At 53.4% G+C, this 23,837-nt stretch overlaps 10 protein-coding genes across 10 annotated transcripts; 6 read left to right on the forward strand and 4 right to left on the reverse strand.

The window, feature by feature from the left end:
• Positions 1–2,086: 2,086 nt before the first annotated feature.
• Positions 2,087–2,995, forward strand: CLAFUR5_03132 (Ecp57-1; the record flags this gene model as incomplete). Its single annotated transcript, XM_047902280.1, has 2 exons — positions 2,087–2,568; positions 2,620–2,995. 2 exons carry the CDS (start codon positions 2,087–2,089, stop codon positions 2,993–2,995), a joined length of 858 nt encoding a protein of 285 aa, XP_047758105.1.
• A 2,442-nt stretch (positions 2,996–5,437) lies between these two features.
• CLAFUR5_03133 (Spermatogenesis-associated protein 20) lies at positions 5,438–7,695 on the forward strand (the record flags this gene model as incomplete). The annotated part of the gene is made up of 2 exons (XM_047902281.1): positions 5,438–5,533; positions 5,587–7,695. 2 exons carry the CDS (start codon positions 5,438–5,440, stop codon positions 7,693–7,695), a joined length of 2,205 nt encoding a protein of 734 aa, XP_047758104.1.
• An 863-nt stretch (positions 7,696–8,558) lies between these two features.
• Positions 8,559–9,314, reverse strand: CLAFUR5_03134 (uncharacterized protein; the record flags this gene model as incomplete). Its single annotated transcript, XM_047902282.1, has 2 exons — positions 8,559–9,205; positions 9,263–9,314. The coding sequence occupies 2 exons, from the start codon at positions 9,312–9,314 to the stop codon at positions 8,559–8,561; spliced, it is 699 nt and encodes a 232-aa protein (XP_047758111.1).
• Positions 9,315–9,374: 60 nt separating this feature from the next.
• Positions 9,375–10,819, reverse strand: CLAFUR5_03135 (uncharacterized protein; the record flags this gene model as incomplete). The annotated part of the gene is made up of 2 exons (XM_047902283.1): positions 9,375–10,471; positions 10,567–10,819. The coding sequence occupies 2 exons, from the start codon at positions 10,817–10,819 to the stop codon at positions 9,375–9,377; spliced, it is 1,350 nt and encodes a 449-aa protein (XP_047758110.1).
• Positions 10,820–11,231: 412 nt separating this feature from the next.
• CLAFUR5_03136 (uncharacterized protein) lies at positions 11,232–12,694 on the forward strand (the record flags this gene model as incomplete). The annotated part of the gene is made up of 4 exons (XM_047902284.1): positions 11,232–11,328; positions 11,390–12,319; positions 12,375–12,537; positions 12,598–12,694. The coding sequence occupies 4 exons, from the start codon at positions 11,232–11,234 to the stop codon at positions 12,692–12,694; spliced, it is 1,287 nt and encodes a 428-aa protein (XP_047758109.1).
• A 766-nt stretch (positions 12,695–13,460) lies between these two features.
• Positions 13,461–14,393, forward strand: CLAFUR5_03137 (Extracellular metalloprotease; the record flags this gene model as incomplete). The annotated part of the gene is made up of 1 exon (XM_047902285.1): positions 13,461–14,393. The coding sequence occupies one exon, from the start codon at positions 13,461–13,463 to the stop codon at positions 14,391–14,393; it is 933 nt and encodes a 310-aa protein (XP_047758108.1).
• A 606-nt stretch (positions 14,394–14,999) lies between these two features.
• CLAFUR5_03138 (Amino-acid permease BAT1) lies at positions 15,000–16,671 on the forward strand (the record flags this gene model as incomplete). Its single annotated transcript, XM_047902286.1, has 2 exons — positions 15,000–16,403; positions 16,456–16,671. The coding sequence occupies 2 exons, from the start codon at positions 15,000–15,002 to the stop codon at positions 16,669–16,671; spliced, it is 1,620 nt and encodes a 539-aa protein (XP_047758113.1).
• A 2,231-nt stretch (positions 16,672–18,902) lies between these two features.
• CLAFUR5_03139 (uncharacterized protein) lies at positions 18,903–19,748 on the reverse strand (the record flags this gene model as incomplete). Its single annotated transcript, XM_047902287.1, has 1 exon — positions 18,903–19,748. The coding sequence occupies one exon, from the start codon at positions 19,746–19,748 to the stop codon at positions 18,903–18,905; it is 846 nt and encodes a 281-aa protein (XP_047758112.1).
• A 496-nt stretch (positions 19,749–20,244) lies between these two features.
• CLAFUR5_03140 (uncharacterized protein) lies at positions 20,245–21,142 on the reverse strand (the record flags this gene model as incomplete). The annotated part of the gene is made up of 2 exons (XM_047902288.1): positions 20,245–20,997; positions 21,053–21,142. The coding sequence occupies 2 exons, from the start codon at positions 21,140–21,142 to the stop codon at positions 20,245–20,247; spliced, it is 843 nt and encodes a 280-aa protein (XP_047758957.1).
• An 810-nt stretch (positions 21,143–21,952) lies between these two features.
• CLAFUR5_03141 (Membrane protein PTM1) lies at positions 21,953–23,747 on the forward strand (the record flags this gene model as incomplete). The annotated part of the gene is made up of 4 exons (XM_047902289.1): positions 21,953–22,027; positions 22,079–22,285; positions 22,336–23,385; positions 23,439–23,747. The coding sequence occupies 4 exons, from the start codon at positions 21,953–21,955 to the stop codon at positions 23,745–23,747; spliced, it is 1,641 nt and encodes a 546-aa protein (XP_047758958.1).
• Positions 23,748–23,837: the final 90 nt, after the last annotated feature.

Here is a 23,837-nt window from a genome sequence, read left to right on the forward strand (position 1 = left end):
GTCGAGGCTACACGTGCGAGATGAAGGACTTCTCGTATTCATTTGTGCTCGCCCCATCTTGAAACGCAGGATTTGCTCATCCTGCTGTCGAGGCGAGCATGGCTCTTGCAGACTAGCTGTTGGGCTGCCGAAGTTGTTGGCCAAAAGACAAGAAAGCATCGGTTCAGTGTAATTTTCTCATCGAAGAGAGCACCGCACCGATGTTGTGTGATCATGCAGATAGCCGTTGAACGATCGCCACTGTGGTTCGAAACGCACAAAGCAGACACATGAGACATTGCTGTAACGCTGTTCCATTATTTGGGCGTCTCTGGAACAGTCTTCTTGACCTGATGAGTTGGATGACAAGAAAAATGTTGTCATTCCTGTCTTGCAAGTTCATGACATTACTGCCTGGGCCGATGAGGTCGCCTCGCAGAAGGTGATGCACTTCGTGCACTGAATCGAGGAATCGCCGAGCCGTCTGTCCGCCGTTCTTGCTGTGAAGAAACTGCTGTCACAGTCGTCACGTTGCGAAGAGAGGAGTCGGGAAGTGTCGTCCACCAACCGAAGCCTCGAGAGTCTGGTCCACAAGGCGAGGTGAGACTGGTGCGGCAGTATGCATGACCTTAAACCGCGGCGCCTCCTCGCGGGAAGCTGCGACTCTGGGCTTCTCGGCGATGATGAGAGATGTGTGTCGCGAGTTGGAGATCTGATCCGGGATCTCGTCTCTTGCCTACCATGCCGACGTTCTGGACTTCCGAAAGGTGGTCCTTCCCAGATTGAAACGATCATTGCGTATGTCGGTTGCACAAAAACGAGATTTCACGCGTGCTCAGAGCCCAGGGAGCTTGCGATCGGAACCCAGGATATGCCAGACGCTGCTGCCGCATCGGATTGTGGTCTCCACAAACCTGCAGCAAATTTGAAAAATCGTCAGCGTCGGAGGTGTTGAGGAGCAGGAGCAGTCTTGCCGAAGATGATGGAGCAAGTCCTGGCGGACATGTATGCTGCATCCGACCATTCGGCAACAGGGCTTAGCCCGCGGGACGCGGGCGGAGCTTCCATGTGCCAAAGCCACCAATCACGAGAGGCTGTTCCTGGCGCGGCGAATACATGTAAGTCGGTCCAGATTATGCTTTCTGGCAGGCGTTTCGAGGGAGATATCCAGCACTCTGCAGGTAAGCAGCATCTGACTGTACAGTTGTATCACGCAATGGGCTGTAGTACGTGAGCGGTGGTGGTAGCAGGACTTGAAGTCGAGATAGAGTGTCCATAGACCACATTCCATTGCAATGTTGCCGAGGGAATACGTCAAGCAAGCAAGGAGGTCTCGCGCAGACTGTGCCCTGATGTTCGCTGCAAACGCTCTTCCTCATCCATCACCACCACAACCACCACCATCACACACACCACACATCACGAGCAGTGCTTCCGAGCAACGGCTAATGAGTGAAATCTGGCCCGCTGGCCAATTACGAACTGTCGCCCGCTTGGTCTGCGCCTAGGAAGCGCCCTTGCCGCTTTGGGACCAGGCGCAGGAGCAGCTGCCTCTGAAACAAACCGACCCAAACGACCCCTGAAGCCGCTAGAGACTAGCTGAAACCCAGTTCCGGCCTGCAATTCCTCTCAGGCTCGCCGTCTTCGTTCTTTAAGCACCATCCCCTTCACTTTTGCATACTCCGGACCCGAGGTTTCTCACCACAGTCACTCATTGTCAGAGCCGAGCTCTCAACCCCGTCTTTAAACCGCATCACAAGCGTCGCCAGTCGCACACCACTGTCGCCATCGCCATCAGCAACCTCTGAGAGGACCGCCGCGTAAGTGCCACCATGCCACCGCCGTGGAGTCGCAGACACCGAGGGCCCGCACACCTTGCAGAGCCAGAACACCATCACTCTGGACGAAGTGGTGACTACTGCACGTGCAACAAGCAATAAAGCCGCCGCGTTCCCCATTGTCATATGCCCTCCATTGACACCGCATCTGGCTGGACCATTCGCGCATTAACTAACACCCTCTTTCAGCAATATATCTCTCATAGATCCGTGATCTCAAACAAAGGAAACTCCGAATCTTGCACACTCGACCGCTCCATCAAACCAACATGCGCTCAACACTTGCCATCGCCGCCTTTGCGGTCGGCGCGCTTGCCGTGCCCTACAACCAGGAGCGAAAGCGTGACGTTGTCACCGCCTGGGACTATGTCACCGCCTACGACGTGGTCACCGTCACCGCCGGCCAGGAACCAGCTGCAACTCAAGAGAAGCCAAAGCACTACGGCCACCACAACTTCAACACTCCAGTGGCATACACCACTGTGGTCACCACTTCATCTCCCGCCCCAGTGAAGAAGCCAAAGGAGCAAGCTCCTCCAGGCTACTCTCCACCAGCCAAGGAGCCAAAGCCATCGGTACCATCTTACGGTGGCGGATCAACTGACGCAGCACCAACTGACTACGCTGGCAAATGCGTCTACCACCACAACATTCACCGCGCCAACCACTCTGTCGGTTTGCTTGAGTGGGACTTGGGTCTCGCTTCCATTGCCCAGACCATCGCTGAGAGCTGCGTTTACGCACACAACACGTGAGCGGCCCCGATTGACGTGTTCATTCAGCCTGTACTAACAGATTCCAGTGAGGAAGGTGGAGGTGGCTACGGCCAGAACATCGCAGCCGGTGTGGATGCCGCCAACGTTTCTGCCATCATCACCGATCTGTTCTACAACGGTGAGGAGCCATACTTTAGCGGCGAGTACGGCCGGGACGACCCAGACATGACCAACTTCGAGCTCTGGGGTCACTTCTCCCAGATCGTCTGGAAGGGCACCACCCACGTCGGATGTGCCACGGTCGAATGCCCCAACGGTCTCGCCAACACCGGTGACGGCGTCGAGCCAGTGTTCACCGTCTGCAACTACAAGAACCCAGGCAACTACGCTGGCGAGTACAGCGCCAACGTACTCAAGCCACTGGGCCACGCCACCGCACACTGGAACACGGGCTCGTCGTAGAGCCTTTTTGTCAAATACCAGCACGAGAGATTCTTCTGCGGGCTCTTTCGAGTCTCTTTCTTTGCGATAACAGAACTTATGACTGAGTCGGACAAGGGTCTAGGAAAGCGCGAGATGCATCACATGGCGTTTTATGAGTGGCAACTGGCCTTTCACTCGTAACGAGTCAATCTGAGTATCATCCAGCCGTCTTTCTGTCCAGCTTGAAGGAACCTCTGTCTGCATATCGGGGTCGGTCTTTGCATGCATCTGCTGGGCAGATACACAGCGCACAAGACGGTCCATGGCTCACGTGGCTCTTGAACACTTCTGCTTCTCTCTGTAGATACCTTTTGCGTGGGGCGGTTTGCAGCGACATTCAATTCGTTCACGCCGGAATGAAAATATGGTTCACGACAGATCATAACCTGATTATTGCTTCCCCCGTCGCCCGCAATTTCCCAATGCTTGTCTGCCGAACTCTAATGATCGACACGGCTGGCGTTCGTGTTGGTCGTGTTGGTCGTGTTTAAGCGCGCTAATGTCGATAGCGCACCGCGCATCCCTATAAGAGATCCCCAATTAGTAGAAATGAGATTCTTCCAATGTTGATGCTAACGACAGTGCCGGTAGCCGTAAAGACGTTGCACGTTGTCGATTGGACGTTGAGGGTGTTGTCTGTTTATCTCACCACGCGACCTTTGCTGCATACACTTTATGGCGACAGACACGTTCCCTGCCATCGATCACAGGGCAGCAAAGGCAGCGGAAGGTGATACAGTCCTGGGCATAGTTTTTTTACAACCCCTGCTCTTTCACCTTTCCTCATTAGGAAGGATGTATCCACTGCTTGGCGTAGCTCACCACCTGGTGTGTCCTTCATTGTTGGCTATTACTGCCTCGCAGCGTTCTCGCATACTCTTGCATATACGTTGTATGTCCTCAGGTGTGAGCTTGGCCCATTCAATCTTGATAGCAGCTATTACCTCATCTCGTGTTGTAGGAAAATGAGCACCTACCCTATGCTTAAGAAGAGCCCATAGATTCTCAATAGGGTTGAGATCTGGTGAATTGGCTGGCCATTCCATAAGGTGTAGGCCCTTGTCCTTGAATAGACTCACCGTTGCCTTCGCCTTGTGGATTGAGGCGTTGTCTTGCATAACAATGCAGTCCTGCGAGCCTGTTGACACTCGCTGCTTCTCAATTGCGGTGTGGATAAGAGGGACAATCTGGCTGCGATACACCTCACCGTCGGCAGAGCCCTTCTCGAATATATGGACTTCTATAGGTCCATCTGCAGAGATACAGCCCCATATCATACAGGCTGAGAACTTGCGGAAGCGTGCTGTAAGACAGTGTTCGTGATAAGCCTCATCTGCCCTGCGTGTCACATAGACCTGTCCGAATATTCCACACCTGAACGAAGCTTCATCTGTCCAAAGGACCTGAGCCCACTGTTCCACTGTCCATTTAATATGAGCCCTTGCCCATCGAAGCCGTGCCTCCTTGTGTTTTTCAGTCAACAACGGCTTGCGTGTTGCGACATATCGTGAGAAGCCCTCCTTCTCAAACGCAGCTCTTACTGTCCGGACGTCGCTGAAGATGCCCTCTATCGCGGCAATCTGTTCGTATCGCAGGCGGCGGCTGTTGGCATCAGTGGTGGCTCGATGGACAAGTCGCTGACGCTTGGAGGTGTTGATTACAGGTAGTGGGCCTCTCTTCTTCGATGTGGAAGGTGGCACTCTTTCAAGCCGTGAGATTACTGAAGAGACAGAGCCTTTCTTAGTGTGAAGGGCGTCTGCAATCTGCTATAGCGGCCAGTGGGCGTGTTTGTGAAGAGACCACATCTCGCCCTTCTCGAATTCGGTAAAGACGCGTCCCTTCGGCATGGTGGCGATAGATAGCGCGTGTGTGAGTGTGTGGATAATGAGATTGAAGGTAGCAACACCTTCTGAGATGGACATGGATAGCCGGAAGGGGTTAGCGTAAATACAGGGGTTGTAAAAACTATGCCCAGGACTGTAACACGGCCGCGCAGAGCATGGACTGAGGTCGAGCCAAGGTTTTCTTAGAGCTGCACCTTACATGTGTCAAGCTGGAGATCTCTATCACTGCAATGCCCCTCCTCTGACGTGATGAGGGCCACAGCAGCAGAACGTGGCCTCAGCCGTCCCAGATTGCTGGAATGCGACTGCGACTGCGACTGCGACTGCGGCGAAGAGTTTTCCATCGACGGCACAGGTAAGCTTCGATCTAACACCTCACACGTTGAGCGCGGCAGCAGAAATTTCTTCGGTTTGGTGGGCGATTGATGCATGGTATTTGTCGAAACCTCTTTCCGCGCTTGCCATCGGCACACGGCAAAACACCTCATCTGTTTGCTGCTCCGGCTTGCGTTCGAGAGCCTCACATGGACCTGTAACTCCCAACTTCTTTCTGCGACAAACAGCCCACTACGCAACGATGGAGACTGCGCGCGGACCCGATCGAGCTGTCTCGCTCACTAACAGATGCGGCGAGTCGAAGAGCCCATATGTGCGATCGCATATCGACAATCCGGTATGGCATCAGGCTATGATTTGTCTTCAGTGAAAGCTGACGATATGGCAAAGACCGCATGGCAGCTATGGACACCCGAGACTTTGGAACTGGCTCGTCAGACAAATCGCCTCATCTTCGTCAGCATAGGCTACTCGGCCTGTCACTGGTGCCATGTAATGGCGCATGAGTCGTTCGACGATCCTCGCATTGCACAGCTGCTGAACGAGCACTTCGTTCCCATCAAGATCGACAGAGAAGAAAGACGAGACATTGACCGGCAATACATGGATTTCCTTCAAGCGACCAGTGGTGGTGGAGGTTGGCCACTGAATGTCTTCGTAACCCCAGATCTTGAACCCATCTTTGGTGGAACATATTGGCCGGGCCCAAAGAGCGAAAGAGCGCAGATGGGTGGGACCACTTTTGAGCACATCCTGCTCAAGGTCTCGCGTATGTGGAAAGAGCAAGAGGCGAGATTGAGAGCCAGTGGAAAGGAGATCACCAAGCAGCTCCGCGAGTTTGCGCAAGAAGGACACATTGGAGGTCGTGATGGGAAGGGAGACGACAACGACGGCCTTGAGCTGGACTTGCTGGACGATGCATTTCAACACTACAAGAAGCGCTACGATCGCAAGTTTGGCGGCTTTGGTGCTGCGCCAAAGTTTCCTACACCTGTCCACCTTAAACCGCTGCTGCGTGTAGCTGCGTATCCCAAGGATGTTCGCGAAATTGTTGGAGAGGACGAGTCTATCGAAGCAAGGGCAATGGCTGTCAAGTCGCTCGAGAACATAGCCAAGGGTGGTATAAAAGATCAGATTGGCCATGGTTTTGCCAGATACTCCGTCACTCGCGACTGGTCGTTGCCACATTTCGAGAAGATGCTCTACGACAATGCCCAGCTTTTACCAGTGTACCTCGAGGCGTACATGCTTACAAAGTCGCTCCTGTTCCTGGAGACTACTCACGACATCGCCAAGTATCTTACTAGTGCACCAATGGCATCGGAACTCGGCGGCATTTGCTCTGCTGAAGACGCAGACTCACTTCCCACCGCCGTTGATCACCACAAGCGAGAGGGCGCATACTATGTTTGGACCATGGACGAGTTTAAGAAGATTCTGACTGAGGCAGAGGTTCAGGTCTGTGCCACCTACTGGGGTATGAAGTCGGATGGCAACATCGACACGCAGCACGATATACAAGGCGAATTGGTAGGGCAGAACACACTCTGTGTGCAGTACGAGCCAGCCGAACTCGCCAAGGAACTCAACATGTCCGAAGACGACGTGAAGCGCGTTCTCGCAGATGGCAGACAGAAGCTACTTGCCTACCGGGAAAAGAATCGACCAAGACCAGCGCTCGATGACAAGATTGTGACTTCGTGGAACGGCTTGGCTGTGGGTGGTCTTGCACGTGCAGGCGCCGCGCTTGATGTGCCTGAGTACATCGCAGCTGCCGAGAAAGCTGTACACTGCATCCGTACACAGCTCTTTGACGAGAACGCGAGGACTCTGAGGAGAGTGTACAGAGAAGGTCCAGGCGAAACCCAAGGCTTCGCCGACGATTACGCCTTCCTGATCTCTGGCTTGCTGGACCTCTACGAATCGACTTTTGACAGCCAATGGCTCGAGTTCGCAGACATCCTCCAGCAGACTCAGACGAAGCTTTTCTGGGATGCAGAGAAGTTTGGTTTCTTCTCTACGCCTGCAAATCAGCCCGACATCCTCATTCGCACAAAGGATGCCATGGACAACGCTGAGCCCAGTGTCAACGGTGTCAGTGCCATGAACCTATTCCGATTAGGCTCGCTACTGAGCGACGAAGACTACGAGAAGATGGGCAAGCGCACAGTCGCTGCCTTTGATGTGGAGATCGGCCAGCACCCAGGCCTCTTCAGCGGCATCCTTGGCAGCGTCGTTGCCTCGAAGATGGGCATGAAAGGAGTCATGGTTGTTGGCGATGGAGAAGTTGCTGATATTGCACTGCAAAGAGCGCGCGAACAAGTCAGACCCAACCACACCATTGTCCGCGTTGGTGGTGGCGCGAAGAGCGAATGGCTGCAAAGTCGCAATGGGCTCTTGAAAGCTCTCGACAGTACGAGAAGAATGGTACAGCTCTGCGATGGTGGTGTTTGTCGCATCTTGAACCTCAAGGAGGTGAAGAGCTTGTTTGATGCGTGAGGAGAAGCTTGAGGGAATCGTAATGACATGATATGAACTGATGTGACGGAGAAGATGGAGCAGAGAGTAGACCCGGCATAATAGCAGGAACTGTACAACAGCAATTGCCATCATCTTCTCCGCCCGCCCTCCCTCTTTCCTGCGCATGTTTCTTCCCAAATCGAATTGACAACACCTCACTCCCGTCTATTTGCTTTTCCACATCCTCTCCATCTACGCATCACAACACTCATCACTATCCATCATCCTCAACAATATCACATGCACGTCTCGCATCTACATACCCCGAAGCCTTCCAAACGCCTCCGACTTCACGAGATACAGAACCTGAAACACCCATACTAGACTGCTTACCTGCATAAAACCATGCGGCAGTGCATTAGAGTCGGAGTTCGTGGTTGCATCTGGCGTGTCCCAGAAGCCACAAGGACGGGAACGCCGAGGTCGAAATGAGAATCAAAGATGAAAGCATGTCTTCATCCTGTGGTATGCTGTTTACCATCCCATCACAAACTCACAATAGGTTTGATCTCTCGCTTGAGCTTACGAGACACAAGAACTGTGGCTTGCGCTTTCTGCGTTCGTGAGTTTCTCCTCACCTGCGTGGCTGCGTCGCCGAGGTTTTTCATCTCCACCGCCAAGGAACTCTTCTTTGCAGGTGAGCCACGTGCAGACGTTGGGTAGATTGTGTTTGGAACTTGGGAAAAACATGGAGTGATGGCTTTGTGTGCTCGTGCCGACGGAATTTTCCAGGACTCATGCAGAGTCTCGCCATCGCCGACGTTGCGATTGTGAGGAGTCGATGGGAATGAGGGAGAGTAGAGCTAGATGGAGTGTTTCGTGTGCAGAAGCGCAGAGATCTACTACTGAATGCCGACCTTTGTGTGAGAAAAGCGCATCACTTGCTCGACAGGCGCAAGCCTACCATCGCGATGCTTTCCGAGCGCAGTCCCCTCTGACCAACCCATCTTTGCCAGCAAACGACGCCCAGGGCTATCGGTACCAATAGGTGCTGCCTTGGCACCAATTACTTCTCCTTCGCGAACAAGCGCAGCCGCAATACCACTGCTACGACTCTTCGCCTTGGTGACTCTTCCATCCTTTACAGTAGACATCCACGTAGGCTGTGCGCTCGCCTGAGGTGTATACTGAGGTCTGTAAGAATCGTAGCGCTCGTGTTGACTTGCCTGAGACCCACATTGAGGTCTGTAAGAATCGTAGCGATCATGTTCACTTGCCTGAGACCCATAGTGAGGTCTGTGCGAATCGATGCGATCAAGTCCACTCGCCTCAAACGCATACCCAGGTCTGTACGGATCGTAGCGATCATGTTCACTCGCGTGGAAAGCATGCTGAGGTCTGTAAGAATCGTAGCGATCATATCCACTCGCTTGGTGTGTGGGTTGCGGTGTATAACGGTTCCAAGTGCTCATCTTTGGCACACCGTGATCGTGCAAGTCGCTTCTGGAACTTGCTTGCCACGAAGTGGGAGCAAAGCCCAGATCCCAGCCTGCAGCCATGTTAGCGCACCGTAGCAAGTAGAATGAATTTCAAGATCCTGACGTACCAGCCTGCGAGCTCGAGCGGTACTGAGCCGAAGGATATGATTGCGCCTCCATGTCTTCGTCTTGCCAGTCATCTTGCCACTCATCGACTCGAGTGCCACGCTGAGCACCACTCTATGGCTGCTGCAGAGACGTGCCGGCGCGGTCCAACATGGTGTTACCGGCCGTGTCATTGACAGGCAAGTACTTGAATGGCTTGGCCCGCATGTAGGCGCTCACATTGGCCTGAGTGCGCAGGGTGTCCAGATACTGCTCGACCTGGCTGAGCACGTCGTCTTGCATCTGCTCCTCCTTGCCCTCAAACTCGTCAATCTGGACCAGGTTGTGCGGCTCGCTCGCGGCTTTCTCAAAGCTGTCATCAATGAGCACAGTATTAGACTGATCCCAGCGCTCAATGCCCATTCTGGGGTTCATAATTTGAACCGAGTTATCGTACCAGACCCAAGTCAGCTGCTTGTACACCTGCACCTTCTGCCAATATGCTTGCGAAGGCAATTGCAGCTTATCGCGTCCCCACATTACCACAAGCTGATGGCTTTGCTTAGGGGTGAAAAGGTCAGAACACATCTTCGTGACATTCTCCGGCCGGGCGGATGACCAGACCATGACTAAATGGTTGCTGAAAAGGTAATCGAGGAACTGATGAACATGCGGACGGGCAACAAACTTATTGCTGCCGCCGTGCTTCTTACGGAACAGGAGGGTGCCGTTGAGATCCAGAATGACCAGGAGAGGCCGCGAGTAGCCCGTGCGTTGCGGCGCTTCCAGAGCCCGACACATGTATGATGCGCTTGGAACAGGCCGGGCGAGTATTTGGAGGCGTTGAGTCTGCATAACGCCGCGATGACCACTGCTGTCTCCTGGTTCGAGAGTCATCTTGTCGGTGGCAGATGCGGACTGCAGCTGGGGTAGACCAGTATTTGGGCGACGCTTGCTAGCACCGGCCTGCACCAATGTTTGCTGCATCTTCTTTGCCTCTTTTCTGGCTTTCTTCTGCGCCGTCTTGGATTGCGCAGGCTGTAAGACATCATCTGCCTGCTTGCTCTGTGGGAGGCTCTGCGAAACCTGTGGGGCAGCAGAGAAGGCCGACTGTTGTAGCTGCGGTTGATTGAGAGGCGTGAACACCGGAACAGTCGCATTGAGGCTGCGTAACGGATACCTAGTCTGCGTGAACGGAACTTCTGACTGCAGCTGCTGCTGCACCTGTCCGCCTACAAAAGAAGGCTGCGTCAGCGGATATTGGTACTGCTCCGGCCACCAAGCGCTTGGCTGTGGCGCCGGCTGCTGGTACATTGACTGTGCGTACCAGTGCTGGTAGTATGACCAGTACTCGGCTTGCGCGGCTTGCGCTTGGGGGTCCCAGCTTGGGTATCCGTTGCCGTAGCTGTAGCCGTAGTGGCAGTCGTTGGCGCGACTGGCTTGCGTCTCGGTCGGCGGTGAGGGGGGATGACCGTATTGTAAGGTGTTGACGAAGCAGCCGTTGCCTTCGGGGTGTCCGCTGCCAGCGAAAGTGACTCCATCTTGCCGGCCAAGCTGGTGCTGGTGTCGTTGGCGCTCATTGTTGGTGTAGACGGGACTCGGTGGATGATGTTGGTAGTTCGGTGGTAGGTAGGTGCCGTAGGTGTTGAGGTTAGGCTGGCGATGAAGAGTCACGTCGCCGTAATCACCTTTCGCACCCTCAAGCAGCTTCATCCTTTTGTTAGCTTCAGTTGCATTCTCACTTTTCGGCGATGGCTCAAAATACCTCTTGGAAGCCACATTGCCCGGCATCTTCGCGACCGTTGATTTAGCGAGGCGGGGTAAGCGTCTTGAAGCAGGGCAGGAGCGATGCAGCGAAAGAACAAGTGAAGTCGAGGGCAGGCGCGTTGAAGGGCTTTCGTGGTGTGGCGGTGCAAGGGTCCAGCTGCTCGGCATCCTGCTTCGTAAGATCACCGTGTTTCTTGATGCGCATTCCTCGGCGGCAAGATCACCATGTCGCAGACCATCGAAGTACAGCAGAACGATGCGAGTAGTAGCAGGGGAAGCAACGATGAGCCGGAGAAGACACAGAAGAGCAGAAGGCCGCCGAGTGAGCAGGCCCAAGCATGTGGACATGGTTGGAGGAATACACAGCTGATCGCTCCGGACAGATAACGCTTTCCGACAACAGCGACTGAAAGCATGGCAGCCCATCCTCACCCCCAAGACCGTTCTGCCGCTGTTCTTTGCAGTCGGCGTAATATTCGCGCCCATTGGAGGTCTACTGCTCTGGGCCAGCTCAACAGTGCAAGAGCTGATCATAGACTACTCCCAATGCAATACCACAGCGCCAGCATGTGGTGACGGGTCTTATGGTGATATTCCGAGCGACGCGATCACGAGCCACTTCAAGAACAGCACAGATCCCGCGAATCGACCTACCTGGTGTAGAGAAGAGAGGAGAGTCGGATACCCAAACGAAGCCGATGGCCCAGCATTCGTCGATACTGCTGTGTGCCGCCTACAATTCTACATTCCAGACGATATTGGTCCTCCGGTCTTGATGTACTACCAACTCACGAACTTCTACCAAAATCACCGCCGATATGTGCAATCCTTCGATCAGGACCAGCTGAAGGGCGACTACCGCGACAACAAGACTATCTCAGGAAGTGACTGTGATCCACTTAGGCAGGAGGATGTGAATGGAGTCAGAAAGCCTTACTACCCTTGCGGTTTGATCGCCAACTCGATGTTCAATGACACCTTCCAAGTGCCGGTGCTTTTGAACGCAGCAGGGGAGAGCACCAGCAATGTGACGTATAACATGACAAGAGATGGCATTGCCTGGAACTCCGATGCAGATCTTTACGGCGAAGTGGACACCACCAAGTATCCTTATGGGTCCGTCGTGCCACCTCCTAACTGGCGCGAGCGTTATCCTGAGTACAACGAGACCTTTCCATATCCGAACTTGAAGACTTGGGAGGAGTTCCAAGTGTGGATGCGGACAGCAGGCTTGCCCACATTCAGCAAGCTCGCGCTTCGTAACGACAACGAGTCGATGCAGATCGGCCGGTATGAGATGGTGGTGTATGACTGTGAGTAGCGTCGATGCACTTTCATGCTAGAACATACTGATGTGGCGGCTTCTAGACTTCCCGGTGCTTCTGTACGATGGCACGAAGTCTATCTTGATCTCGACCAGAACAGTCATGGGTGGTCGCAATCCTTTCCTCGGCATCACCTACATAGTGGTCGGCGGACTTTGTATCGTGCTTGGTGGACTGTTCACTGCTACCCAGCTCATCAGGCCCAGGTCAGTAAAAGCAATAAAATATTCGTTTGGAACACGAACGGCTGACACATGACCAAACAGGAAACTGGGAGATCATAGCTACTTGACCTGGAACACAGACCAGCCAAGCACGGCAACTACAACCGGACGAGCACCTCGACCTAACGACGCAGCATGAATTTCATTGTTCAGATAGAATGAAGTTGCCCAGGAGTTCGGCGTTAGCGGCGCATATATGGGCATGGCCCTACCACCGGGCTGCTTGGACCATCGCCATGACTTTTACGCCGAAGCTCCTGTATTGACTTGTGAGGTTTCTCGCAATTATTGACATATTCAAATTCTGTCTCAGGTTACATCGGTCGATGATGTCGATGAGAGGTATGTTGTTCTTTCATTTTGTCCTGTTGCAGTGCTTCCGAGCATCTCCTAGATCCAGAGCCACCCTACTTCGACAAATGTGCCTACAAACAGAAGAGCAAGAGCCGTCTGTGCCATTCGCCCTGACCTGGATTCAGCATAGTCCTACCATCCCGTTCCGCCATGTTCTAGATCGCTACCTCCTACTCGCTGGATCCTAGACAAGATGGAGTTCCTGGTTGCCGGGTCCTCTTTGTTGCTATGAGGCTCTTATTTCAACAAGACGAATGCAGCCGCAACCGTCGACGGCCTCGATTGCGACTGCCGACTACGACATGATCGAGGCCCTGATGACGGCCATGATAAATATGCTAGAGAGAACTGCTCATCGCGATGAAGTCGTGGATAGTTTTAGCTATCACCGCTGGGTACTCTTCTTGTATATATCTACAGACTTACATTCCACGGCGCAACCGGGCAACCACGTGTACATACATTCCTCGGACCGACCGATCCTATCTCTGATCTCATCAACCCAACGTCGACGAACACGGAAACTGCACTCTGAGACAGCTCAGTAAGCGATGAAGAGCTTCACGATTGCGGCCTTGGCAGCCTTGTCTGCTGTGGCGTCAGCGTTAAGCGGCGGCAACATCACCTCCTTTACAGATCCAGCGACAGGCAAGACGATCCGGCATTTCGACTGCGACGTTAATCGAGGGAAGGCTAGCACGCACTTCAACGAGACGGTGAAGTTCTTCCTTCGCAACTCAAGGAGGCCTGTCTCGGGCGGTAGCAGTGCATCACTGGTAAAACGACAGACTCTCAGTCCAGCTCTCAATGTGAAGGTGTATATGCATCTAGTCACGACGGTAGCCAAGAAAGGTCTTCTCACAGAAGACAACGCAAAGGCGCAGCTCGAGGCACTGAACAAGGCATACACCCCAATCGGCCTCACCTTCACCCTCGCAGGTACGACGATCGATGCCAACGATGCTTGGTCTGTCGGTGATGGCACTTCCATGGACGATCTCAAGAAGGCTCGCCGTCAAGGTACATACCAAGACTTGAACCTGTACTTCCACTCCGATCTTTCCGGCGGCGTACTTGGTACCTGTACTCTGCCCTCGCAGGTCACCAAGCAGACGCTCCCCTCGCAATACTTCTCAGACGGATGCAACATCAATGCTGAGACGATGCCAGGACGAGAAATGACAGGATACAACAAGGGCATGACAGCGGTTCACGAGACCGGACACTGGCTGGGCTTGCTACACACATTCGAGGGATACTCTTGCACTGGCGATGGCGACAGCATTGCAGATACTCCAGCGCAAAGCACCAGTACTGATGGATGCCCAACCAAGCCACCAAAAGACAGCTGCCCTGACCAGACCGGTGTTGACTCGATTCAAAATTACATGGACTACTCATCTGACGACTGCTACGAGGCCTTCACACCAGGACAAGTCACCAGAATACAGAACATGTGGAAGACTTATCGTGCTGGTTTCTGAACGAACGCATGATGCTAAGCGATGGGACGATTTGAAGCAGTATTTAAACGCATCTTGAACGATTTTGATTGATTGAACGACCTGGCCTTGGAAAGCACTTCACTTGTAAATACTTTGTACTTATCGCCCAGCTTTTACATACTCGGAAGCGACTTGCTTGTACATACCTTACTTAATCACAACGAACTCTCATAATCCCTGGTGTATCGTGCATGAACGCACCTTGATTCGGTACACATAACCGCATGGAGGATGGGACGTCGCTTCCAGGCCTGATAAGCTCAGAACTCTAATTGGCATCCACCTCGTGGCCAACAGCCCTGGGGCATCCCGCAGCCGCGCCGAACTACTTTTCATTACAACATCAACATTTCTTTCCCGACCAGAAGCCGCACTGCTGGCTTAACGTCCGTACGACTACCGATAGCTGACGCGAGTAGGCTGTCGGTATCGTCACTAGCGACTGATACGCACTTGCCATGACTTGCGCATACAGACTTGCCTTATCAGCTGGCTTCCGTCAACAACATTCCTGAGAGGGCCTTGCAACGTCGATGGTGCTATTCAGCTGACAGACAACACAACACAACTCTCATCACCAAGAACATGGACGCCGTCAAACGACGCTTCTCTGGCGGGAAGCAATCAATATCCAACAACCATGCAGCAGCCGACGCAGACCTGGCGAAGATGGGCTACAAGAGTGAATTACCACGATCACTCAGTATGCTGTCGGTCCTCGGTCTTTCCTTCGCCATCATGGCCGTACCATTCGGTCTCTCGACGACGTTCTACGTCACCTTAGTCGACGGACAAAGCGTTACCATCATTTGGGGCTGGGTTCTGGTCTCCTTGATCTCGCTGTCGATCGCAGCGTCTCTGGGTGAGATCTGCGCCGTGTATCCTACTGCTGGAGGTGTATACTACTGGTCTGCAATGATGGCGACGAAGAAGTACGCCCCCGTAGCAAGCTGGATCACAGGGTGGCTGAATCTGGTCGGGAACTGGACCGTGACGCTATCAATCAATTTTTCTGGAGCGCAATTGATTTTGAGTGCGATCACGCTATGGAGAGAAGACTGGACAGCGAATACATGGCAGACAGTGCTCTGCTTCTGGGCTGTGATGCTGGTCTGCTTCTTGATCAACGCTTTCGGCGCAAAGTACCTCGATCTCATCAACAAGGTCTGTATCTACTGGACCGCGGCGAGTGTGATCATTATCATGGTTACACTTCTTGCGATGTCCGACAACTATCGCTCGGGCGAATTTGTCTTTTCTCACTATGATGCAAGCTCTTCTGGCTGGCCCAGCGGATGGGCTTTCTTCGTTGGTCTGCTTCAAGCTGCGTATGTGCTCACTGGATACGGGCTGGTCGCAGCGATGTGTGAAGAAGTGCAGAATCCAGCACGAGAAGTGCCGAAGGCTATGGTGTTATCAGTAGCGGCTGCTGGAGTCACTGGTGTCGTCTATCTCATTCCGATTCTGTTCGTGCTGCCAGACATCCAGATCCTGCTCGATGTGGCGAGCGGACAGCCTATCGGATTGCTGTTCAAGACTGTGACAGGTTCTGCTGCTGGAGGTTTCGGTCTCCTGTTCCTCATCTTGGGCATTCTGATGTTTGCTGGAACTGGCGCCCTCACAGCTTCGAGTCGCTGCTGCTACGCCTTTGCACGGGATGGTGGTGTGCCGGGGAGTCGCTGGCTAGGCACGACGAACAGTAAGCTGGATGTCCCTATTTGGGCGCTGGCCGCATCAACGGTCGTTGATTGCTTGCTCGGACTGATCTACTTTGGCTCCACTGCGGCATTCAACAGCTTCACAGGTGTTGCCACCATCTGTCTGTCCACAGGATATGGTCTTCCCATCTTGGTCTCAGTTCTGCGAAAGCGGAAGATGGTGAAGCATTCCACGTTCTCGCTAGGGAAATTTGGCTTCTTCATCAACATTGTCTGTCTCTGCTGGATTACGCTGGCTATTGTGCTGTTCTGCATGCCTGTCAGCTTACCAGTAAGTTCAACACGTCGCAAAAGACGACTCACTTGTTCTGACATCTTCGCAGGTAACAGCAAGTTCCATGAACTACGCTTCTGTGGTATTTATGGGTTTCGCATCCATCAGTATGATCTGGTTTTTCATTTCTGGTCGTAAGAACTTCACTGGTCCTCCGGTAGTGCAAGATGCAGATCCGACCCTCGAAGGCAAGCCAACGCCCATTGAAGTGGACGGAGAGATGGGTCTCGACACAGACACAAAGCTTCCAATGAAGGAGTACTGATTCTGCGTCTTGCTGGTCGGCCTTGCTTCGCTTCTGATGTCCAAATATCGCGAGCTTCCTGTACATATCATGTCCACGATTCATGACGCCTCTTCTACCGACGATACTTCGCGCGCAGTGATCTGCCGCTTTCGAGCAGCTTTCGTTTCTCATTCCGCAAAACCTCTCGTCTTCTCCTCGACTTTCGTGTTCCAGTAGATGCTCCGTCCCCAAGCTCCACTGATGAGATTGGCCGTCACCATCGCCTTGTTCCATCACTGTTATGACGCCAATAAGCAGATCTCATCAAGGTAGACTCTATGGCCACCCTTCAACTGCTCGAAACATTACCTCCTCGGTCTCCCGCCGTTACAATGATCCAGTTCCGTCTTGAACAGTGACCTCAGCCGACGTGTACAATGATCGCAGACCCGGTTGTGCTGGTCCGCATCCGCCACACGTGGCCATGGGCATTGAGCAGGGTGGACATTGTCGCGGAATCGCTTTCGGGCCGCAGAGCAGAGGAAGATGGTGCGTTGGTTTCGGGGGCAGCCGCATCCTTCGTGGTGGACTGCTTGTTCGAGGCACATGGTCTTGGTTCGCATGCGTGTGATGATTCGAGACCTCGATGCTTGCTGTGTTTGGTGGTTCCGCCTTGGGTGTCTGCTTCGTGCTCCCGGCGATAGGTGCGTGGTGTGATGCCTGTTCCGATGGATGGACGCAGGCTGGTTTGCTGGCGCGGTAGGCTTGCTGGATAGTGGTATGTTGCGATGTCTGCTGCGCTGGTAGTACGTTCTGAAGCGGCGAATGTTTACTTGTGTTCCTACCGAGAGGCTTGAAATTGCACGAGGCAAGCATGCAAGTGAAGAGACGTCAGTCGCGTTCGCAGTGAGTAGCAAGTACGCCCGGCGACATGGCTGTGGAATGTCAGTGTGAGCAGGCACCATGCAAGGGGTATCCTTTCCGCGTGGCAGTAGCCCATTGTTCTGCTCGGCAGCGATTGGCGACCGCCAACTCTGGCAGCAAGTATCGCTATACGCCTCTCTCAACATCTAACTACGAGCTTCGGCGGAAAGTCCACCTTCGTCGCCGCCACTGTGAGCAGGCAGGCTATTGACGTGCGGAGTGGAGCGATGCAGTAAGCCTGTGCGCTTGCCGCGAGGCGCTTTCGCAGCAGAAAGGGATGCCGTGTCGCTGCTGGTGTTCCCCTCCGAGTATGAAGTCGATGATCCAGCTGAAGTCGGACCTAGCATGTGAAGCGCCAACCACTTGATCCCTGTCGACAATGATCGCAAGTTTCCGCATCCCGCATCTCGCCGCCCACTGTCTTCCACCTCTTCCACCGAGCTGCCTTCTTCTCTTCTCTCTCTCCTACGCGCCCTCTACAGACGCGCAATCGCTCCGTCCTCAACACTCGACAATCCGAAGAAGAGCAAACATCACCTACGGCTGACAGCAGAGCATGGTAGGCCCCCTTCCACACCTATCTCTTGCACACTCATCACCTTTCGAAGCAGAGTCTGGCGGCACCGTCGAGAGCTGTACTCTTGAGCCTATACTGCGCGGGTACTTTGATGGTGCTGACCAGTTTCTCCTGGGACTCAACGCGCCGGGCGGTTGCCTGGGAGCGTGGCACTGTTTGCAGCTCCCAGGTTCTCGTTTAAGAGACTCGAGAACTTGACTTTCCGTGCTGCTTGGTTTGTGGCCGTTAGAAACCTGTGCAGATTCTCTGCTTCGACAACCTCTTCACTCACCTCCTCGCTCCGAATTGTTATGTGTGCCGGCCACACGGGCTGGCGGATGCTGACTTCTAGGCCATTGTCCTCGAGCTATGTGCTTGGTGGCGGAGGCTGCAACATTTCGTTCATGACAAGATTTTCCTCGCGGACAGCTCAAACATGCCAACGAACAGTTACCGCCGCTATGCAGGCGAACCTCAAGAAACACCCACGCAGCGGTGCACGTGCAAGCATCCGCCACCAACCTGAAAAGCACCTATCTTGTCAGCAAATATCTCGTCATCATCTAAACAGCGTCCGCCTTGACGCGTTATCAATCAGCCAGTAGATGCCCCCCATAATTGACGCTGAGAACAAAGATCCGGTAGCTATCAAGGATAGACTCGAAGCCGGATCGTGGGAGTACGTCAGAATAGGAGATCACCACCAGCCGTTGTGGCATAGCACACTCGCGACTCGAGGACTCTTTCCAAGTGTACACATGACAAGTACCATCTGTACAGTATCCACGTCTCACTGCTCCTGGGTATCATCCTCCTCGCTTTTCTTCGCCGCGCCTCCACTGCCTCCAGCACCAGCCTTGATCGGTCTTCCCTGCAACACCAAAGTAGCAAACCCACCAAGCTTGCCCTGCAGCGCCTCCTTCTCTTTCGCTCCATCAACCTTCGCCACCACCCCCTGCACCATTTTCAACACCTCCTCACACTCCTCCTTACTCGCCTTCCTCCCTTGCTTCTTACTAGCCAACACAACTTCGACCCTCCGTCCCTCATCCAAAAATCCCTTGATCTTCCCCAGCCTATGCCCAAGATCATTCTTATCGATCGCCCAGTTCAACTCCACCGTCTTCATCGCCTCATGACTAGTAATCGCCTGTACCTTCTGCTTCTGCTTCTCCTGCTTCTTCCTTTTCTTCTGGCGGTCGTAGTCTTCCTTTTTCGATACGATCTTACAGACGGGAATGAAATCGTAGTTATCCGGTTCGTCGGGGCTCATTTGAACGAGACGGTGCGTTTTGTCATCCATGTCGTTCATTATGTCCCATGTCTTGTAGAGTGTGGGCTCCCCTTCGCCTGTTTCTGGGTCGACGCCTTCGAGGCGGCCGGTGGTCTGATCAACGAGGTAGATGTGTCTGTGGGTGATTTCGTTGTTCCATTTGTGGCTGCGTTCTTCTGGGGCGCGGGTTTTGGCGTAGTGAAAGGGAGTTTGGGAGAAAGATCTGGTCTTCGATGGCCATGATTGTGGTTTTGAGAGGATATGAGGTAGGAGGGGTCGTTTCGTTGCTGATGTGTGAACAGCTGGGAGTACAAATGCACGATATAGGGCTTGAGTAATGCTCGGGCAGCGTTGGCACGACATGATAGTGTATTGGAGATGAGAAAGAGTTTCAACCGCGATTTACGGAGGTCGAGCTCCAGAGGCGGAGCCGTTCCGCTCCTGTGCTCTGGAGTTGGTCTCAATGATATTGCTCCTGCAGTCTGCACAACGCCCTGGCATCGGGTCTCAGCGTGCCATCACGAAGCACGGTCTGTCACTCCAAGCACGGAACGCTGTCTTGAGCGTTGACCGTGAGCTCGCAACATGATCAAGTTCAGTGTTAAATCTGGCTCCAGAGTGTACTAGCTAAGTCTGTACATCCATACTGAGAATTGAGCAATGGTCATCTGGACTTCGCCAAGAACATCTGAGGCGTGTGTGATCTGCAACTGTCCTGTATTACTGTTCTAATGCTTCTGAGAAATGTCAGTCTGTGGGTATCGAAGCGCTTTCCTCCAAACCATGCTTCGCCAAACAACGCCGTGCTGAAACCAGATGCCACATTCCATCACCACTTTCGGCTGAACAACCACTGATACTATCGTCGAACACTGCCGGTCTCCTGTCTCATCTCACCGCGACGAGGCTCAGCCCTGCCTTGATCACGGCCACCTGACTTGCTGCTCGAGAGCCATCCTCCGCGAGCAGGGCTATCCTCTGGGACTCTGGCTGGCGCAGGCTCTTGGACACGGTTGCTAGTGGTGTTATGACCAGCACGCGCGCGGTCCTCGTCATCGGAGTCATCGAATGCTGTTGCCGCTGGAGGATCGTCCTTCATGTAGATGCCGCTCTTGCGGTTCGACCGTCTCTGCTCCTTGTCCACTCCAATAAAATCGCGCTCATCCCGCTGCAGGCTTTGTGGCTTGTGCTTCTTATCGAGACACTCCTCCAAGAGTCGCAAATTCTTCGTGTTACACTTGAAAGCCGCATCTGCCAAGTCACCGATGAACGGTACAAGACCAACCAGGAAGTCCACAGCGATGTTGATAAGCATGCGGACTTTGATGCCGTTGTCCAATCCTCCTTCAACCTTCATCGCCTTCTTCATGACCAAAAGCGCAAGCGCGACGCCAATGGCATCTCCGGCAGCGGGAATAAGGCCGATCACAGCCTCCCAGCCAAAACGAATACCGAACAAGCTGAAGAGGCAGCAGTCGAGGCGGTAGGCTCGTCTACGGACAGCGGCAAGAATCTCGGCATCGTGTTCTGGTATGTAGGCTGGGATCTGTTTCTTGACCTTCTTGAGCTTTCCTGGTCGCCGTGGGTCCTCGATCATCGCGAAGTATGGGTCCTGTGTATCGTTAGCGACCTGGTCTTGGGCAGCGAAGTCGACATAATGTACGTACTTGACCACCTTCGACACTCTTGTGCTCATACTGCTTCATGTGCTTCTTGAGCAGCTTGTTTGCAGCATATTTGCCAACGAGTTGCGCCATGTTGTGATTAAGGAGTCGATAAGATGTTGATGTTGTTCAGCAGCTAGAACAAGAAGTCGTCGTCGTTGTATGGTTTGAGGATGTTGTTTGATGAATAGCGGTGACCGGGCGGCCAGCAAACGTATTTATTGCAGAGTTGCTGCAGTGAAGAATGCCGACAATAGCAATTCTGGATCGATTGGTATGTAGCTTGCAGATGCTGAAACGCGGTTTCGCTGTTGACGCTGAGCGCCTAACACTGGCAAAGGGCGGCTGCTCCAAACAAGGACAAGTGGTCGTCTGGATTAGAGACGGCAGGTGCGAGCAGTGGTCGATAACTTATATTGCGTGCAACGACAACGATGCGTGATCAGACGAGCGACCGTCTTGTCTCCAAGCTTCTTGTCGACGCAGCGAATTGACTTGCGACAGATCATGCAGATCAGCATCATCGTGTGGCTGAGTGTTGCAATTTCGAGGAGGAAGCGCCACAGTTCTTGCTGGAGATGGCCAGAACGTTTCGTGTCAGGGTGTCAGCTCTCTCGATCATGTGCTTTCGCGCTCAGTAGCCTGCACATTCGCGGATCGTGTGCTGATCGCCGATGTTGTAAAGATGAACTATCGATTGTGAATCCTTGAACACGGATTGTGTATGCCCGGGAAAGCAGTCGGCATCCTCGGAAGTGCCTCTTCCAACTGCTGGTCCTCCCTGCCGCGCAAGCTGACCTAACACCACTCGGCGCATCTGGGCATTGTTGTCCACATTGACACCTACGACAACCTTTCCCGGAAACAGTCCAGCATATTGATAAGAGCAAGGACACGTACATGATGAAGGGGTGGGTGAGAGTGGCAGTCCTGCTGCTATGGCAGCTGCTAGGCGCTCAGGCTGCCGAGATGCAGATCGTAGGTTGTGCGAGGGGCCATGCGGTAGACACATGCTGAGATGCGCGACAGGACCAGAAAGACGCGAACCGACAAGTATGCTCCGGCATGTACTCGAAGAAGTCTTGGGGAGGCGAGGTCGATCCGTTCATCCTCGTCAAGTTCGTGAAGCCGGACAATATACCCGAAGGCCAGGACCCAATTGTCAGCTTGGTTGTATTTGAGTGGCAGGACAGACCTTTGATCGGCAGAATTGATGCCAATGATCCGCAGCAAGAGGTAAGATCAGTGGAAAGTCAGACGTTGGCATAAGTGCTGACTTTCAGCAGCAACTGTACCTCTGCGATGAAGCCGCGAAGGCGGAAGGACTTTGCGGCGACGACGATCTTGGAGGTTTCATCCTTGCCAAGAACGCTACCCAATCATCAAAATCCCTCATACGCTCCGAGGCCATTCATCTCAAGGATCCAGGCGCCGTCAACTACGCTGTCAAGAGGACTGGTTACTACTGTGTCAGCACAGCTGCATACAGCGTGGAATCATACGTTGGTGTTGTGGAGTTCAGGAATGCTTTCGGCGAGCTCCCAGCAGCACAGATTGCTAAGCTGCCGTTCTATGCGGCTGTCACAATCGTCTACGCCTTCATGGCCATGGGTTGGGGAGTGCTGTACTGGATGCATCGATCCGACATTCTTGCTGTGCAGAACTACATCACCGCCATCTTGGTGTTCCTGGTCATTGAGATGTTCATGACATGGCTCTTCTACGACTTCCAGAACCGACACGGCCTCAATGCAGGAGCCAAAGCGCTTTTGGTTGTGACCTCCGTTTTGAGTGCTGCGAGGAACAGCTTTTCATTCTTCCTGCTGCTTATTGTTTGCATGGGATATGGTGTCGTGAAGCACACTCTTGGCAAGACGATGTGGTATGTGCGAGCCCTGGCCATCACGCACTTCGTCTTTGGCGTCATTTATGCCATTGCATCGCTTTCAGTCACACCAGAAAATGCTGGACCTCTGGTACTGCTGGTGGTTCTGCCACTGGCTGGCACTCTGACAGCCTTCTACATCTGGACACTTAACAGCCTGAACTACACAATGAAGGACCTCACCGAGCGGAAGCAAACGATCAAGGCCGGCATGTACCGCAAGCTATGGTGGTGCATCTTGACCAGTATCATCGTCATCTTCATCTTCTTCTTTGTCAACAGCTGGACGTTCGCAGGGCAGAGCGCAACCGACTTTGTGCCAAATCACTGGCAATCCAGGTGGTTTATCCTTGATGGGTGGCTCAACCTAGTCGCCTTTTTCGATGTGGCCTTTGTTGCCTACGTGTGGCGGCCAACAGCGAACAACAGAAGGTTCGCAATGTCTGACGAGGTACGAGGGACCACTTCCGGCTGCATAAAATACATGCTGACATCACGCTATAGATCGCGCAAGACGACGACGGCTTTGAGATTGCATCGATCAGGGACTCGATGGACATTGATGATGACCTCGAACTTGGTGGGCCTGGCGAATCGAAGCCTCCTCCGTATGATGCACCGAGAGCAACATCATCTGCTAACAGAGATGCATCGCCTCTGCCGGCACCCATACCGACAAAGCCCGCGCCTCTGCCGCGCGAATCATTAGATGGTGAGACGATCTTCGCTGTGGGCGATGAGGACAAGTTCTCAGACGACGAAGACGATGATGATGTTGGTGAAGGGAAGCGATTGACTGGAAAGTCTAGTTAACTTACTTCCGAGTGCCTCATGCAAGCTCTCACATTGTAAGCACATTGAGCGTTGAACAGTATCTGTAGCGAAACTAAGTGATTGCAGTCC

The sequence above is a fragment of the Fulvia fulva genome, chromosome 2 (genome assembly GCF_020509005.1).
Source record: "Fulvia fulva chromosome 2, complete sequence".
NCBI lineage: Eukaryota > Fungi > Ascomycota > Dothideomycetes > Mycosphaerellales > Mycosphaerellaceae > Fulvia > Fulvia fulva.